Source organism: Ixodes scapularis, unplaced genomic scaffold (assembly GCF_016920785.2).
Source record: "Ixodes scapularis isolate PalLabHiFi unplaced genomic scaffold, ASM1692078v2 PGA_scaffold3__209_contigs__length_174095766, whole genome shotgun sequence".
NCBI lineage: Eukaryota > Metazoa > Arthropoda > Arachnida > Ixodida > Ixodidae > Ixodes > Ixodes scapularis.
The window spans coordinates 12,976,920-12,996,093 of record NW_024609868.1 but is presented as its reverse complement, the minus strand read 5'-3'; the positions used below and the strand labels follow the sequence as shown (position 1 = coordinate 12,996,093).

General features: G+C 42.7%; 1 protein-coding gene across 1 annotated transcript; it reads right to left on the bottom strand.

Moving 5' to 3' along the window:
* Positions 1-3,825: 3,825 nt before the first annotated feature.
* LOC121837028 (cytochrome P450 4c3-like) lies at positions 3,826-18,843 on the bottom strand. The gene is made up of 11 exons (XM_042292300.1): positions 18,548-18,843; positions 14,464-14,576; positions 14,307-14,392; positions 13,030-13,223; positions 12,782-12,851; positions 11,550-11,676; positions 7,172-7,369; positions 6,331-6,504; positions 6,171-6,237; positions 4,136-4,315; positions 3,826-4,046 (listed from the first exon to the last, which is right to left on the bottom strand). Exons 1-11 carry the CDS (start codon positions 18,819-18,821, stop codon positions 3,880-3,882), a joined length of 1,650 nt encoding a protein of 549 aa, XP_042148234.1. The 5' UTR covers positions 18,822-18,843; the 3' UTR covers positions 3,826-3,879.
* Between the last annotated feature and the right edge of the window lie 331 nt (positions 18,844-19,174).

Below are 19,174 nucleotides of genomic sequence, written 5' to 3'. Positions count from 1 at the left end.
TTTTCCAGAAGTCTAGGGAAATCTAGAAAATTTTCGGATCAAGGTTTGGGAAAAAGTGGTCTCGGAGGTCGGCAGCACTGCGTGGCACTCACATTGGGATAGGGAGTTTTCGTAAATCGTTTTCGCCGTCGCGCAACGCTTTCCGCAACCCGCTACGATACTTGAAACTCTACAGTCAAGGCCATCGGCGCGCAGGCGCAGTAACGGTTTCTTCGTTGCGGAGGGCTTAGCGGCGGGGGAAACGCGGTCTACGAAAACTCGTAGCGTCCGCTGAGGTCTGTCGTAAAGGCTCGTTCACACACTTGCAACCGAGTAGGACTGGCTGAGACGAGACCGGTTTTTAAGCCTCTTGCGACGGCTTAGGACCTGACCCGCAGCAGCGCATCTGGCCTAAAAAACGGTCTTGTCTTAGCCAGTCCTACTCGGTTGCAAGTGTGTGAACGAGCTTTAAGATCACACGGAGAACAGGCTGCATCAAGGGACGTTTTCATGCCCCCGCTGGAATAGACCCTTTCCAAAAGTCAATCTATCCACTTTGTCCGGAGCAAAACATGGCTCACGACTGGCGGCATCACGCGGCTTGTCCTCTCCAAGAAAAACGAACGCCTTCGAAGGCATAGAGCGGAAGGTGGGGAATTGACTCTAACGAGATTGTTCTTGTGTGTACTTTTTATTCGATTCACGAAGTCGAGGGTGCGTGACTTACGTAATCTTGTTTACTTATCACCACCGTTAGAGCGAAGAGTTAAGGAATGCAATCTGCCATAAGGAACTTTGCGCGTTGTTTTAGTTGGTCCGTGTCCTAGAGTAGACTGCACCTTTGAGTCGGACTCCTTCAAACATCGTCGCCAGCGGGGCGTCGTACGTTCATGACCTTCATTAATCCTCCACGTGTTTTTTTCTGGTAAATATTGGCACGATAACGGTTTCTTGCAGTATGTACTACATACTGCAAGAAACGGCGTCGTTTAAGCTTGTCTGCATTCCTCGAGGTAACACTTGTGTACGCCAGCCGAAAAAAATATTTACAGCACCAACCAATGATGCCATTCTAATCACCTTGGCTTGTGAAGACGGCTAGAAGTGCCTTGCACCCATCATTAGCCAGTCTGAATGGCAGTGAGGTGACTACACTTTTTCTCCTGACACATTGTCGCCTTACACGGCTCGCCTTCCCCACAGGCTAATGCGCCGAGTAATTGAGGGAGAGGAGACGAAGCACGTGGGGACTTCAGAACGCCGAGCTCTGAAACGACTGGTTAGTGCGTAGACCTGAAGCTAGTAGCTCTATTGTCTACTGCACTCGTCAGACACGTTAGAACGCCAAATGCTGGCTTCACGCATTTGGCTTTCCCATTCAAACGCGTTCGACGAGGGCAGGTGAGACAAAGACAGCTAGCTTTAGGTGTACCCACTAATCAGTCGAACCAGAGCTCAGCCATCTGACGTCCCCGAACGCTCTCGTCTCTTCCCCTGCCTTTGTTTTCGGCGCACACGGTTCAAGAAAGATACACGTATAGATTAAGGAGTCCATAGTGGAGCAAAGTTATACACAGGGCCATTGGACAGAGCGTTTTTTTAGTCATAATGATCTGGAAGATTCGTTTCCCGCTAGCCTCAAGGCAGGGTTGGGCAGTATCGCGATACAAATGTATCGCGATAGTATTTCAGAAATACATTTGGTATCTGTATTTCTGTATCGCGATACATTTTTTTCACCAGTATCTGTATTCCTGTATCGAAATATATTTGGAATGGTTCTTTGTATCGCGATACAATCAGGATAAAATGTATTTCGTTACATTTCTTAAAAAATACTCCCCTCCCCCCTTAAAAAAAAAAAAAAATCCGAGCGCTCTTTTTTTTTTTTTTTTTTTTTTTTTTAAGGCACAAGGGGTCAAGGATGCGCTGCGGCATTTTTACTATGCTGACCAAAGTTCCTTTCGATTCTGCAGATTATTTTTCTGTACGTCCTCTTCTCTCTTCTGAGACGTGTTGGGGACTCGAACCAAGTGGATCTTGTGCCGCAGGTCTTTAGGTAGGGGTTTCTTGAGTCGTTGTTTGCTGTCATCCAATGCCCGCTGCTAACCGTCTCTCTTGCCTTAGGGTACACAGTACACCCAGCCGGTAAAGCTGATTCACACTCCGTTGCAGCACGAGCCTGGTGATGGTTGACTTGAAATAGTATGCTGACTCACACAATGAAGTTCCACACACATTCGAATGTGTCTGCGGCTGCGCCCGTAATATTTCACGGCTCAAGGGTACGTCATCAGCTGACGTGAACGTGACCCGATGCTCTGGTGATCCGAAACCCAGAAAGGAGGCCAGACGTGGCCTCGCTGTGCCGACCCAGACTTCGTACATCTGCGACTCGTCGTGAGCGCGCTGTTTTTTGGAGAGCTCGCACCAGTACGGGGCGATATCAGGCCGAAATCCACGATGTCTCTGTTTGGATTATGCAAAGCGAAACTTGAGGACTGCAATTCATGCGTCGGTGGCGGAGGGTCGGCAGGAAGGACCTTAACAACAGGGATGCCACCGTATGGTTTTTTCAACCGGAACAGAAGATGAGACATGTGTTTCAGGATGCTTCAGGTGGTCCACTATTCTCGAAAATTCCAAATGACACTGCCTGCACGATCTTCAACGAGGTAACCTACACAGTACACTGAAAGTACGTATTGTCCTTTCACTCAGCAGCGTGGTAAAGTTTCATATTCAAGGCCACACCTACAGAAAAAGAATACCAGTTCATTTCACCGTGACGTCATGTGATCATTCTTGACAGGGCCGGGTGTCCTTATTGAACAGGGGCGTGGTGACGTTTTGATGGGATTTAGGATGACAGAATTTATTTAGAGGTCGAAGTATCCCTCATCAGAAAGACAGAATGTCAGGGAAGCGACCGCGGTCAGTCCTTGATGGAACGTTTTTTTGAGCCCATTCAAGACTCCTCGTCGTCCGAAATCACTACACTCAAGGCAAAGTGCCAAGTCTACGGAAAAGTAATTTCGGGATCAAAAACGTCCACTTCCAACTTCAAGCTTCATCTCGTTTGGCGTCTCAAACAAATTTAAAAAAAATTGTATTGCTGTATCAGTATTTCTGTATTTGTATTTCTGCCCTCCCTAAAATGTATTCCTGTATTTGTATTTCCAAAGACTTTTTGCCTCTATTTAAAATGTATTTCCGATACGTATCGTGATACACATTTACAGATGTATTTCAGTATCAGTATTTTAGGTACTATTTTGATGTATCCCAGTATTTGTATTTCCAAATACATTTTTGAGTATTCCTGCCCGACCCTGCCTCAAGGGAACTCAATTAAGTTCCGGCTCGCCTGTTTTCCCGGAAGGGGCGATTTCTGCTGATGACTTCGAAACATTATAGCCGATGAGAGACAAATTTTGAGATTGGTATTGCGCTTACGTACTGTCGCCTAGAACCGTAGAATCGCGGGTCGCTGTACAATCATTTCATTGCTTACCTTATCAAGATACTGGTATCTGTCGGGTTATCCGGTAACTGTAATGCACGCACCAAAAAAAAAGCACCAGAAATTTAGAGTTGATTGTATTTCGCAGCGCTTGGGAAATACAGCGTCCCATATATAGTGACTAGCTCCATGAGGCAGATAATGCAATCGATAGTATTGGTTGGGAGAATAGGGTTGTTCGGCACGATATGGTCCTTAATTCATGGAGTCGTCTTTTTCTGTCTTAAGCAGCTTGTGATTTGTGGACTCGCTGACGTCCAGGAAAACAGTGGCTTGCTCAAGCGTTGATACCCTGGAAGGCATGGTCCGAAGAGTCTTATAACAAATATTATCGTATGTTTATTTGTTTGTTTCCGTGTAAGGCTTTATTTGATGGTTTAAGGAGTCGCCCTTGGAGTAAACGTGATCCGGAGTCCATTTTTGGGTCTGAGAACTATTTCGGCGACTAATCCAACTTCGTCCCTGTGACTCAAAGACTTGAGCTTGTACTTTCGGAGGATGTTGGCGAGGACAATTTTCTCCTCCGACATCGCAAACTTTTGACCTGAAAATTAAAGTTTCGCATCAGGTTTCCACTGTCGCAGCGCCTCAGAAACGTATGCCGTTCGTTCGGGAAGCACGAACGCGGCATACCGATGCAGTTGCGAGGTCCTGCTGAGAACGGCACGTAGGCGAAGGGGTGCCTTCCTTTCGCATTCTCGGGAAGGAATCGCTCTGGCTGAAACTCCTCGGGTTTGGGAAATACCTTTGGGTCTCGGTGCAAAAAGTAGGCGGCCACTTGAACCGCTGTTCCCTTGGGAAGTGACGTACCAGCTAAACGAAAAAAACATAACAAATTAAAAAAAAAAAAAATAATAAACTTTTAAATGAGGATGGCTAGTTGGGCTAGTTGGTTTTGCATCATGGTGTAATACGCCAAAACAACAGGGACAGACAAAACGAAGGTAGAACTAGACAGGACGCGGCGTAACTTTCAACTGAATTGTTTATTTAGAAGACAGAATTTAGGAAAAATATAATATAAAAGCAGGCACACGTGGCAGAACAACAGATAAGGTCCAAAAACACCCCCCCCCCCCCTCAAATGCCAGTGTCATTGGTTCTTCAAATAGTAGAATTCTTTATCAGTCAATGACAAAGAGGGAGCGCTTATGCAAGTATTGTCGTGGTGGGACCTAATCAGGAAAGCTTCATGAATTTCTCTTGCCGTTTTTGTTTTATAATGGCCCATGACACAGGTGTCACCAAAGATGGGGCTGCACATTTCAGAGTTGGGCCCGCAATCGCAACGGTCACAATGAACCGCTAAGTGGCACTGGCATTTGAGGGGGGGGGTGTGTTTTTGGACCTTATCTGTTGTTCTGCCACGTGTGCCTGCTTTTATATTATATTTTTCCTAAATTCTGTCTTCTAAATAAACAATTCAGTTGAAAGTTACGCCGCGTCCTGTCTAGTTCTACCTTCGTTTTGTCTGTCCCTGTTGTTTTGGCGTATTACACCATGATAAACTTTTAGCCTTTCCACTCTGGTGAAGAAGGAAGACCAGCGAAGCTGTACTATGCTGGAAATGAAGTAATGGCTGGCCGCAAGTCGGCAAGCTAGAGTGGAAAGGCTGGAAAGGTTGCCGCCATTTATGAGCGACGGCGGCAACTAGGCAATCGGCAAGCCGGTTGTCTGGTTGCCACGGTTGCTTATAGATGGTGGTAGTTGTCCGGAGTGTTGTGTCGACATTTATTCGCTGGCGGACACGATCCTGGGGAAACTAGCCCTTAACAGCTCCGCTGTAAAACAAAAACTAAGTGAGTGAAGCCTTTTTCAATATAAGGGTGTAATTTCGAAGCTGATTACTATTGTTTAGACATTAACACAAAATGTGTTTTATCAGGCACTTCGTAAGCTATTTTTTATCAGCTATTTTGTATGAGCTACACGTGGATTAACGTTGTATAAAGTATATAGAATTCCCAAGGGGCCTGTATAGAAAAATACTCCCAAGGGTGATTTTTATGTTATGTCAAGTCGTGTCCTTACTTTAATTATGACGTCTCCCGGCTTTTAGAGTGTTTTTTTCAATTAACTTGGGACCATGTGATCCCCAGCCAAATACTCTACCGACAGCGAGGGCTTGGGGAGAGCAAACAGTTAGTTTATAAAGTCAAAATATTTACACTAGCTTGAGTTTATAAAGTCAAAATATTTACACTAGCTTGAGTTTATAAAGTCAGAATATTTACACTTGCTTGATCACGCTGATAAAAACCGAAGGACACAGAATGCGTTAAGCTGCCACACCCGTGAAGTGCGTGTGCACTTCACGGGTGTGCCCCGGACAGATCAGCCCACCTTTCCCCATCACACATAGGCAGCATACGAAACCCACATACTTTATGCTTATGGTAAAAGCTCGGCACATTTTAAGTCAATCGATCTTTGTAAACATGATTAAGCTAGAGTAAATTTTACTCTTTGTGGTCGTCGCGTGTCGTATACAAGCGTATGCCCATACGTAGCATTAGCCTAGGGTTAACTTTAAAGCCAGTTACACAACTTACATATACGTTACTTTCTTTTTTTTTGGCGGGGGGTGGGGGTAGGTGGGGCGGAAGGAAGTTAGGCATTTTGAGGGGATATTCACATATGCACTCATATTCGAACATTGTAAACTCACCAAGTTGGAAAGGCTCTTCAACAGTCCTTGTGTAAAGCGGCACAGAAGGGTAAATTCTCTGCGACTCCTAAGTATGAGACATTGAAACATACCATGAAATAAGCAAGTCTGCGTGTATCGTGAATACTAGAATGTTTCATTAGGATAAAGGAAAGGCTACCTTAATAACACATTCCAAGTATCTCATCTCCTTCATGTCTTCGTGGCTTACAGGGCGCTCTGTGTCGTCTCCGAAGATAGAATCTAGTTCGTCGTGTACTTTTTGCTGTTCCGCGGGGCTGTGGCCTATGAGGAATAGCGCCCAGCTGATTCCCATAGCAGTTGTGTCGTGACCCTGAAAAGTGAATTTTCCTTTGTAGTTTGACTGAGCAATTTTATTTTGCGTTTTGTTAGCTACGGTTCGAGCACGGATGTAGCATATAATCATTCTTGAGCGATTTCGTACGTTATATAACTCCAAACGAATTTAGTATAAATTGAACGTACGTCACCGGCGTTAACGTACATCACCGGCGCATCACCATCAGATGGGACGCGAGTTATAGTGTAACCTGTAAAGAGCCTTTCATTCGTGGTGACATCTTTTTTTTTATTATTATTATTAAGGACGGGCTTACTTGAATAAAAATGCCTACAGCGGTACATACCGTAAATCATAAATATGCTTCCACGCTTAAGGCTTTGTTTATAGCTGAATCTAAAGGTAGAAAAACACTCCTTTTTTTATTAAAACTCATTGCTAATATAGTAAGTGAGCTAGAGGAGACACACGTGGGATGCGCGTGTTTTGATTCTATCTTGTTCCCTGAGTATGATCGACTAATTTTCTGTGCGATTCATTTGTGGGTCAAACCAATTACAACCATTATTGAGCGTGCTCAGTATCGCTTGTAACACATAACACTAATAAAACTAATATGTGTGGACGCCTTAAGCATATGTTTAGGTGGCACAAAGGATAGAAAAGGGAAAACACCAAATTAGTCAAAATCACTACTTGCCTCAAACATGAAGGTGTCGACTTCTTCCCTGATATCTTCCTCGGTGATCTGTTTATTGTCCTTGAAATGCTCAATTAGAAGAAGATCAAGAAAAGGTTTTTTGAGCTTGGTACTTCGTCCAGTGTCCTCGCTTTCGTCATTAACCAGTATACCTCTGTTAAAATCATCCTTCATGTCCTCTTTTCTTTCGGAGATTACCTTTTTGACGGAAGAAATGACTCACTATTAGAAAATTGCTGTAAGTCTCGTGCTCTTGAAATAGACTGTTTTCAAGTGCAGTTGGATTGGGCGATAAACAATAAAGTAAATATTTTAAATATAAGTACCATTTAAACTAGGGACCAGAAAGCCGCGTTGGCAGGAACCCTTGAATTCTAGCGCCTTTTAATGGGCAAATGAAGTGATTTGCTAATCTCCCCCAAATCAGCCACGTCAAATTTCAACATGGCGGACGTCATGAAGGGACGGTCTATAAGCAATGTTGAATACATGTCAACAAAACGTCCGTGTATAAACAAAGATAACATATTGGGTAGGTGAAGTTTATTATAAGAAGTTGTGCATCATGAGAATGTTCTTGTACCATAGATCATCATGTGATATTGCAATTGAAATTTCGTTCTTTACAAGCGCTTGGAAGTTTCCATTTTGGGGTGTATTTTATGCGTTAATATAAGTAAATACACCTTGGGATCGGCAAACACCTAACAGTTCGCAAGCCCTGCAAACGATACGTAAAATTCTTCAGTCAGTACTGTGAATAAGAAAAAGGTGGTATTGGAGTGTTAAATGAAAACAATAAATGGAGTGTTTTGTTTCGGTCGGTCCACTATTAACAAAAACAAAATTGCGTTAGGGTATTTTAGCCCCGTGGCCAAGGTGGTTGCCACAACGGTCCGCAGAAAGGCGAAATAAAATAATGAGTTATCTAATGAGGATGTCTGAAAAAAAACTTTTTTAACTTTTATTTTTGGACACCTAACGTAAGTGGAAAATGGACCTTCGACCTCAATATGGTGTTACGGTTGATACGGCCTATACGGTGATAAAAAAAAGTTCGTAGTGGGTGTTACGGAGCGAGAAAAGTCATCGTTGTACACGGATTTGAGCCAAAAGTAAGCTGGCAAGGGCTGACAGTGATGGAGATACGTCCGCATCTCCACGGGATCAGCAAGTGAAGCATGTTGCGATAGTGCTGCTCTTTGCCCTCCAAGTTTCGTTTTAAACCCGTGCACAAGGGTGGTGTTCCTCGATCCGTAGCACCGACTACGAATGTTTTAATACAAATTTCATGGCACGGCTAGACCGTATTGGGGTCGAACATTAGGCTTGTAAATATATTATGCCTCAAATTTTGTTTTTAAAGTCAGTAAATGCGTTTTAGTTATACATTTAAATAAGTGTTGTTGTTTTTTCACCTCTTCTGTAGGAGCGCAATGGCCTACTACTCATAGCCAGAACAAAACTCTTAACAGAAGTTCCCTTTAAAAAAAAAGTAGGACCGACTAAAACAAAAACACCCAGTATATAAACTAATACAATTAACTGGAAATAGCCTAGACGGTCTTTGTGAAACAGTAACAAAGTCTAAGAGTAGTATCGTGTGTCCTTTTCCTCAAGCATACGCTGTGCGAATGCTCGATGTGACGGGTCAAGGTGCGGTAAAAATTGGGTTCCGGAGGAAATGTCCCCGGAAAAAACGTCCCCGGAAAAAAAGTCCCGGGAAAAAAAGGCCCCAGGTGGAAAGTAGGAAAAAATGTCCCCAATGGGACATTTTTTCCACTGCAAGTACAATCCGTTTTTGACTTTTGTGTATGAATCAAGAGTTTGTCATTTCATTCCTGATTTTGCAACATTGCATCTCAACTGTTTGTGTCTGTTTTTCATTGTGAATAAAACATTCATAACACTTCTAGCTAAAACCAAATTATTCTGTCTGGGGAAATTTGAGAGGTACTTGTGTATCATTTCCAAATAGGTAAAAAGCGCGACACTTAACACGAACAAGCGATCGCTAGTTTTTTTGTTTTTTTTTTTAGGGGCGAAGCTTCTTAGGGTCTAGCCTTGTCCGTCCGGCGTCCATGCTCACATCGATTGCCATCCCATCTGTCTTCTTAAAAAAAGAAAAAATGTTTGCGCAGTCGACAGGATTCAAACCTCTGCGGGGAGACTCACTAATCCTCTTTCGGAGCCGTTTTCCCCTACCTGCCACACGGTGCCTTTTTTCCCAGGACATATGACCGGACCGCCGGAAGCACATGAGGATCAGGGAAACCCAGAGATAAAAAATCCTTTGTGGACATTTTTTCCTACTTTCCATCTGGGGCCTTTTTTTCCGGGGCCTTTTTTTCCGGGGCCTTTTTTTCCGGGGACATTTTTTCCGGGGACAATTTATTCCGGGGACATTTTTTCCTACACCCGTAAAAATTTAAGGGACAACCGCAGCTTTTCGACTGCGTTCGAGCATTTCGTTGAACGATATATTTGATTGCGGTTGTCTAGTAACAATAAGTTTCAAGATTTTGTCGATATCTTTGCATATGCTATGGTATTTGGTTCCGTTTCACATGAACCGTGCCCCCCCCCCCCCCCCCCCCCCCCCCCCCAACACCTGCTAGATAGCAGGTGTTGATGTGCCTTGCTGTCTAGACTGAAAGTGCCATTCAAGTAGCAAAAAAGTGTCGCTTTGGTCGCGTCAAGATTCGAATCGACTAGCACAAAGAGTAAGAAATATTCACATTGCGTACACAAAGGAATGCTAATTCCAATCATGTTTCTAGGCCGTGGTGGTTTTCCCCTGTGCGCTTGTCTCCTTTCCAGTGTTCCTTCTGTTGAAGTGGAAGGGGTGGAAGGCTTCGTGGGAAGAATTCATGTCCGGCTATTCTTATCCTGCAACGGGCTATCGAATGTGATTTGTGCACAATGTGTGGAAATGTATTGTTAAGAGTGGCCCTTGAACCCTCTATTGTCTATGAAAAGATTCTACAGGCACATGTTTGCGCTGCAAGTCCAGACAGGCGATAAATGCACGACCAGACAGGCGAAACGGCATCAGATTGTGACAAAAAGTCAAATTTCACGTTTTTGTGCCAAGCCCGACCCATATAGTATGATGTAAAAGCGTGATCTAAGGAGTTCCTTTGTCCGGACTGCTGAAATACAGCGAGCAAAGGGATTCGTGTGGTGGAATGCACATATCAGGGAACGTGACTATATTTTGTGATGAGCGTTAAATTGCAGCGAGAAAACACGAGAAAGGCGCGTATGTCACACGCGCGCTCACCGCATTGCGCAGTATGCTGCGTTGTGTTTGTGTGCATGGTTATACAGCCTGAAGTTAGTCTGCCTCGACTGGTGACTTGTCTCTCAGCTGTAGATGGGCAATTTATCTAGTGCATTACATCCACTAGCCTGGATTTTTTTAACGTGCACAACGCAGTAGTGATACACGATGCTCATCCACTACGTTCACTCTAAAAAAAGTCTGTGCGTCTACTTTCCCGCACAACACTCGGAGAGCCAATCAGCGCAACTTACGGAAGCAGCTCAGCGAATGACGATGCCGAGACATGTTTAGACCAAAACACGCAGTCTGAGTTGTGACATTAAGCAATGCAAGCGTGACGTTTTGCATTGCTTAATGTCACAACTCAGACTGCGTTTTTTGGTCTAAACATATGTTTCGGCATCGTCATTCGCTGAGCTGCCTCCGTAAGCTGCGCTGATTGGCTCTCCGAGTGTTGTGCGGGAAAGTAGATGCACAGAATTTTTTAGAGTGAGCTATACGATGCTCATCCAGAACGAAAACGGGTAAGGGGGGGGGGGGGGATCTGGGGATTGAACCTAGGATCCCTGTGCGCAGTGTGATTTCACTGAATATGCTGCGTTTCAAGACAAACACATTTTGTTCGGGTTTATTAACTTGTTTAGAGGTTTATATTACCTGATGGTGTTTAGATTCCTGGTTCATTCAGAACATAACAAAACAAAACGAAATCGTTAAAACTTCGGATTTAAACGTCAGATAACTGGGGGTAAATAAAAATCTAAAGCATGTATGTCAATAAGAACTGCCCCTCACCTGAATACTGTACACTGCGTGACACAGTTAACGCAAACACGTCATCGGCGATTTTTTTTTTTAATTTTAAAATAGTATTATTAGTTCCGAAAGCTTTACTGTTGAGGTTAGTGCCATAAGAAAACACTTTCACCAGTCTAGTTCTCAATAAATGTTTAAACTTTGAAACAAGCAAAAATTGGTTACCTTGCTTGTGCCAACAGTGTAGCGCAGTCTACGTAGAAAAAGTGAATTAAAATAACATTGCCTGTCAATTTGCCACGTTTACCTTTCAGGTCCGAAATTCATTTGACTTACCCGCCTTGTAAATGAGTGCAACGTGTTGAGACATCGGTGGTATTCTCTTCCATTAGATGTCATTTTGTAAATCCTTTCAACCCTCGCAAAAGGCGTCAAAATTCTTTCCAGGAAAAGCTCGCCTAACCTAGAAGAAGGCACTCACTTGTACAAAAATGTATAGAGAGATGCGAGTAAATTATTACAACCAGTCCTCTGAACTGTAATCAGCCTATCAATATAACCAAAAAACTTAAAGGAGACAAAAAAAAAATCGCTTTCTAAATAGTGATCTTCTCCTCGTTGACAATAATAGAAAAAATTAGCGATGACGATTTTAGGTTTACGGTACTCATGCAGACGGAGAGTGTAGATTTTCCTGTTTTCTACAGGAAAGCGCAATCGTTTGTTTAGTGTATGTACTGTTTACAATTCTCGTTTCGTATACTGTAAAAATGCACTATTCTTGTACTACATTCAATATTTTGTCAACTTGTCAAAGTGCGAATTTCGAAAATAATTTGCGAGCACTATATACTTCGGTATTGTAAGTTTCACTCCGCCCGCTCGTAGCAATGCGGCGAAGTATCTGCGTGAATTTTTTACTATAGTTTTAAAATCGCGATGTTCGTCCAACTTAGGTCGTTTATAGTGTGTAAAAATTAAATATATATCATTACTCGAAAAAATGTTGCTTTATTCCGAGCAGTATACTAAATACTGTCTTTTAATATTGAAAATGAAAAAAAGAAAAAAAAAACTCTTCAACGTGGATAATTATTGGATATCTGAAGTTTAAGGCGAATGCCTTAGACTTCAGACATAGTGTAAGGCGATTGCCTTAAATTATGTAATTTTCATTATTGGCCACATTAGTTTAGTAGTATTGTTAGTACCGTTTGATCAAAAGGCATAACTCCGATAGGGTGATTTTCTGAAGCGACAGTACCTGAAATGCTATCCGTAACCAACGCAGGAGATGAGACTTTTTTTACTTTCATTAAGAGGGCTCCCCGCACGCCTTCATCCCCCGTCGTTTTATATTTAAATGAATGTTTTATATGTTGTGCATTGCAGTTCCGCCAATGGAAGGCGGAACCAAGAAAACGCCGTTTTGTACCCAACGTGTTCTAAATAAGGCAAATTTAAACGCTGCACATTAGGCGTCAAAGCCGCAGCACTGCCCCCGCTATGCTCCTTTCTAAGGATCTTCTCGGATATATCAAACGTTGGAGAAAGTAAAAGCGACTTACTTGTTTACAGCTTTCACATACTCAGAGTCCTGGTTGCTTTGAGCGTTAATCACCCTTCCCATAATCGTTTCTGAAACAGGTTGTACCCGCATATGATTTTGGTCTACATCATTGAGATACTTAAAAAGCACACAGAAAATACTTTATACAATGAAAATAAACATCAAGAGTGTGCTGTTTAATTCGCAATAACGTGTGGCTATATTTCAATACAGCAGTTGTTTTGTGACATCTGGAAAGCGGCTTACCGCAAACAATGTCCAGGGTGCAGAGTGTTACCCTTGGTACCACGTCAACCCCATGGTGCTCCAGAGACATTTTCCCCAAAATATCGGCAAGAATCATGGACTGGGCATTTATTGTAGGCGTAAAATCGTCCAGGATTCGGAAATGGAAGGCAGGAGTGAAAAGTCGTCTTCGTGTCCTCCATTTATTTCCTGTACTATGGGCAAATGTTTGAGAGTATGGTCAGCATGCATGCTCAGAAACGCAACAGCAGCCGCTCAGTATCTAATTGAACTTCTAGACTTCTAAGTTTGTAATTTGATTGCAAATATCTCGTGTTGACGTGCTTGCGACGCGATGTAATGCCAACCTGGGTCTTAAGATGTTACCGTGTTTAGTAGAACAAGTATTGTGCCTTCGACGGAGGTATTACAATTTGCCGGAGTGTGTGTAGCATGATATTGTAGGGCGCTCTGCGATGCCACAGATTTGTATGCCGTAAGATTTTTTTGGTTGAAATAAAATGTGAATCGTACCATCTAAGACATCTTAGGGGATATATATTAAATGTATTTTTAGTAAGCAACCTACATTTTGCGTGCCATAGTAAGTATTTTATCGCGTAGCGCTCTTATTACAGGTTTGAGAAATAATATATTTTACTCTTGCGGGAGCATTTGTAATTGCAACGTTACATTTTTCTGCCACTAATTCGCGGCAGCGATGTTCTCGCCAATAACTTGCACCGTAATTTAGCTACAAGTTGTTTGCAAAGAATTACTTAATAATTACACACTGCTGTTACTAAACATTAAAATATGGCGGTATTCAATCAACGCCGTAAATTCAACATCATAACAAATTGGGAAACATAATTTAGACATAGGCTGTTCATACACGGATTAACGATGGGCATGTAAATGAATAAAATCATGTATAATTTTTATTGCCACAGCTATTTTGGCCACACACCATGACAGTGCATTTCTGGAGAAAAAACACATGTTAACAACCTTTTATTAGTTGTAATTTGTCATTTTGTTTTACCCGATCCCCTACGATCCCCTAAAGAGTACCCTGGCACTATCCAACACCGACTGGGGATAGTTACAAAAAGACACAGTGGAAGGTAATTGACGTGCAGGAAAACACATACTTTTGGTTTCTAAGCTAGGTGGCGCAAGCTACCACCCGTTATAAAGGGTACAATCGTTTGCACCCATCCATCTATCTATGCTTCTCTCCACCCCTCCGTGTATAGTATATCTCAAGACGAAAGATCATGGTAATATCTACTCACCCGGTTAGCAAGCCGGTTCCAAGCCAACTGTGAAGCATATCGTACACAGCTCCTTTCTTCAGCAAGGTGTTGCTCTTCAGTACTTCCTGGTGACGGACGTTTATTAATAGATAATTTTCGTAATGCAGAGTGTGGTATTATTATGCAATGAGCATACCTCCACGTAGTCTGCCCGATAGACTATTATCAGAGGAGACAAGCCAGTGTAGATCCTGTGCATTCCGTACCTCTGGAAGCGAGCGTGGAACCCGGAGATCGCGTTGAAGAAAACTGTGAAAAGCACAACGCAATATAACCACTTAAGTCGCATCTCAGCGCATCGCCAGCGTTCGAAGCGTTCCTGAACACCGAACTTTCTCTATTTATTCAAACTGGAGCCAGAGTAACCCATGATCTTCTTTCTAGTTTTAATCCGAGTGCTTTTGGTCAACCCTACTGTCAGCTCGCTTTAGGGACTAACATGGCATAGTATAATTACGCGAATAACGTTTTAATTGTGCTTACAAGTGTAAACACTCCGAAGGAATGTGAACAACTGAATACGACATGGGCAGAGTCAACACCACCTAAAATAATGAAGGACTACGCACTAGAGTTTTGAAGTCATCACTTCATCACTGTGATATATTTACCAATCAATCAAACCCTTCAAAACGGGAATGATATTTATAATAAAAGTAACTACGATATTTGTATTCAATACTGTTTGCGAGACGGTTTTCTGAACATTTCGGGACAATAATGTACTTCGCTTTCCTCTTTGCGTGATTTGATCTTTCGAGCTTCTAGATATATATTGTTACGATGATGCGCGACCGGCAGCAAACGCCGAAGACATATTCATTCAACGAGAGAGAAAGATATTGTGGAAGCCGGGCCGTGCGCGCGGGGCTGGCCCGGTTTCCGGCCTGGAGGTCTATCGGCTGCGGTGGAGGGCTGTTGTTGCCAAGGTTCAGAGTGATGACGACGATGAACGGAAGAGTATGAACCCCGCAAACGCTTGCCCGTCTTTCTCTTCCTCGTGGCATTACCCCGCACTTTTACCAAAGGTTGCTACATTGGCTAAGAGTCGCAGACGAGACGTCCGCTCAATGGCGCGCGGTTTAATTCTAACTGGCCACCGCAGGCTCGTGACCGGTGACGCTGGCCACGTCACCTGCGACTGCACGTCTTCCTCTTCCTCGTGTCGATATTAGAATCTATATATTATATCTGCAGCTCGTAAATATAGTGTGACTGTTTCCTCGATTAAAATTGCTAATTTCTCAAACAATATAGCTCGGGGTTCGTGATGACGAACAATAGCTCGGCAGGCTATAAACCAAGCCGGAAAAAAATTTGCGCCTGCACGGAAGGATCTCGAATATTTCTGTTATGTGTTTTAGTGGTATGTGATTCCTAAAGGAGGAATTTGGATAGGGACAATCTCGATGCCTAGTGCGGTTCTCGTGAAATACGACAAAGAATATTCGTGGGGAATTTTATTGTCGTCCTCCGACACAGACGCGCCTTATATAGTCGCTGCCAGGTTTTAAGGTACGCATGGCGTGGATAATTATCATGTTCACGCGATTCGTTCTTCGCCAGTCTTATTGTCCGAAGTCTTATTGGCTCTAGAGCGATAACAAGATGCTCATTGACTGTCATTGACTATTGAAGGGGGTAGAGATGCTCGCCAAATTATACGCATTAGTGCTTTCGAGAGATAGAACAAGAAAGAGGGCGACTGAAAAGCGGATTAAGAGAGCGGACGAAATATTAGGTTAGTTCGTTTAATCGCGACGAGTTGACTATTGTGTACAATTCTCGACGCTGCTCTTTTCGTGCCACATAAAGCAAAAAAACAAAGCAAACAAACAAACTAGGTAGACACCTTAGAAGTTACGTTTCGCCACTTATTCGTGTATATTAAAGCCTCACCAACAATATGGGACCATGGGAGCCACCGATCTCGACGCCTACTCCTTGTCGTTATGAAGCGGTCGAAGCATATTCGAAAATGTTGGTCATTTCCCTCATGTATACCATATGAACTCTTATGGTATTGGGCTGCTTATAACATATATCTTTGCGAATACAGCATCACGGCGGCGGTCGATCAAATTCAAGATGATCACCGTGTCACGAAACTGCCATCTAAAAGTAATCACGCACAGTAATGTTAGTACCGCAAAAAAATGGCGAACGCGATTGTGCAAGACTGCCGGAAATACACCGCTCAGCCGCGCTGTCTGCTTCCAAGGGCCCATTGCGACACCGCCTGATAACTGCTCCAGACAGCTCTACGCGTGGCTGGGTACGTCGAAAGCAAATGTTTACAATAACGGCATTTTTTTCTTCGGGAATAGAGTGACGTTTGGCGATTTCAGAAAGTGTCATGCACCACTGAAGTACATGTTTGATGAAAATTTGAGCTCAAGCTCTGAGTTACTTCAATTTACTGCCAGCGTCTCCATCAATTTCGCCCTAGATGTATGTATACTGTACTTGGCATGACATCTGTGTTTGAGTACGTTGATGTAAATTTTAGAAGTAGAAGGAAACACAAATAAAGGATGGCACTAAACATTATAATGCACTGATGGCGCAGGCGATGTGATGTAAGTGTAGCATTTTCTTAAGACACCGAGACGGGAGAGGGGGCGATGTAATGCAATTGAAGTAGAAGAAACGGAAAAGACAGGGCAGAAACCAACGTCTCGTTTTGTTTTGTTATTTTTTTTTCTACTTGGCTTCTTCAGGTTTCTCCACTCCGTCTCATGTGTCTTCAATCCATCAATCAATCCGCGTTTTATTGGGCCCCAAACAGCTGGTAAGGCCTTAGGAGGGTTACGCTTGCACAAACTGAAAGATGATCAGACTAAAATATTTTCACGCTACAGAGTCAGCCTCAGTATTACACTTTTTTTAAAAACATGCAAGGGTAGTGAAAAGGTCCACGTCAGGGTTAAAACACTTGTCATACATGGTCTGCATCGGAGTCAACGGAGGATTAGATTCTAAGTTAGAAGGGTAAAAAGAAACCGTAGACCCGGTTTTGTCGCTGGGGAGTATTAAGTGAGATTCTGCTCAATAACAAGGGGGAATCAATAACAGCGTTTGAGCAGTTCATATATATATATATATAAAAACAACATGTCGCGAACTAGTTGTCTATATGAAAGAGACGAAAGACAAGTGTATCCAAAAGGCGCACGTAATCGCAAAAATACTCTCCGTTCAATGTAGCGATCATACATAATTCGTTCAAATTATCGCCGTACGCACTCTAACCTTAGCATTTGACTGACGCCCAGAGATTATAAAATTTGTTTCGTCTTTTCTATTGTGTATTGTTTTTTTAATACTTTAAGGTGTTTTAATGATTATCGATCAAGAAACAGCAACTCTCCTTGGCCTTGGCAACCTGAATAGGCAATTTTAAATGCAAAGTCAATAAATACTCATCACAATTCTGCCATTGTAAGGTAGTCCAAAACACTTTTAGTCACCACCTAGTCCTGTTAATATGATAAAGTTCTGCCTAATGCATAATTAAGTTTTTGTAAGCGTTTATAAATGAAACAGGAAACGCCGACTGTGGGAATACACTTTCAAAACTGGTTTCCTGATAAAAACAAAATAATAGCACGTAACATGATCGCTGAAAAAAAAATCGAAGCAAATAAGTTTCCAACTTCACTTTTGATGCGCCTTGTAAAAAATAAATATAAAATCCTCAACGATTTTTTTTTTTTTTAATTTTGTAAAGTGAGTAGTTTCCACATCTTCTCAAATTGACGACACCTTTCTGCAGTGTATTTCCATGTCATGGGATGGTTTTTCAACTTGCCGTCTTTGCTTTTAAATGCCATATTTATGTAATTTCTTTTTTTAACATTTTGTGTAACGTAGTACATCTGGTGCGGGTGCTTAAGGCTTTTGATTATTTTTGTTAAATCCGGTGTCTTTTTTCAGATGACTGAAATTCGCCTTCTATATGTTTTTTTTTTCTCTCACTCAGGTGTCTTGTTGCCTGCGTTGGCCATGCCGCGTATTCGTCTCAAATGCTTCTTGTTTTGTGTTGTTCCCTGCCACGTGTACAAACAGTGTACTTGCCATTAATTGTGTCAAAACCAGATGGACGCATGTTATCTTTCTTTCTCTACTGATGCATCTCTCATCCTTGGATCCCATTGGGGTCTGTAGTATTGCGAAGTAAATAAAGAAATAAATAAAATAAAAAAGAGCAGTGTTCTTACGTGTGTTGAATGCGGCCGGGGACTCCTGCTGCGAACAGGCCCTAAAAAGCGCGTAATCGTTCAGAAATGGCAGAACCTCTCTCCTTCCAGGTAAGTGCTGAAGTTGTCGAAGAGTCTTGAGCTGAATCCATCGGGCCACCGAGACGCAGACTCCCAGCAGAAGTGCCAACGATATTGAGATGCCAGCGCTCCACTTGAGAGCCCAGTAGACAAGACTGGTCGCCACATCAGTGAACGAGTCGCCGCCGAGTTCGTACAATGGCCGGGAAATCATTTTGATCTGTGCAGAAATTGTACCCAGCAAACATAAGCTTACTGCAAGCACCAGCCGTCTGCATTCACGCACCGGCACACATGTACACACTACACTGACGATGAAGTGATGAAATTGCATATCACCAATTTGATTAGACAAATATACGGGCTAACATATTTTATTTTTTTAGGCTTTACAGATGTTTTTCAAAATTGCGAAAGCTACACTATACTTCGTATCACAGTTGAGTTTCCTCATCTGTTAGTCACACTCGAAAGCTATTTCATAAAAAAAAAGATCTATCTATATATATATATATATATCAGGGTGTCGAACCGGAACCGAACCGAAAACCGGAACCGAACCGGTAT

Excerpts from the sequence above, each read along its gene's own strand:
- LOC121837028 (XM_042292300.1), bottom strand. The coding sequence starts at position 18,821 with ATGATTTCCCGGCCATTGTACGAACTCGGCGGCGACTCGTTCACTGAT. Across the intron at positions 12,852-13,029 it reads CACCCTGGACATTGTTTGCG|AAACGATTATGGGAAGGGTG; the intron begins GTAAGCCGCTTT and ends AACCTGTTTCAG. Across the intron at positions 11,677-12,781 it reads TATGTGAAAGCTGTAAACAA|GTTAGGCGAGCTTTTCCTGG; the intron begins GTAAGTCGCTTT and ends GCCTTCTTCTAG.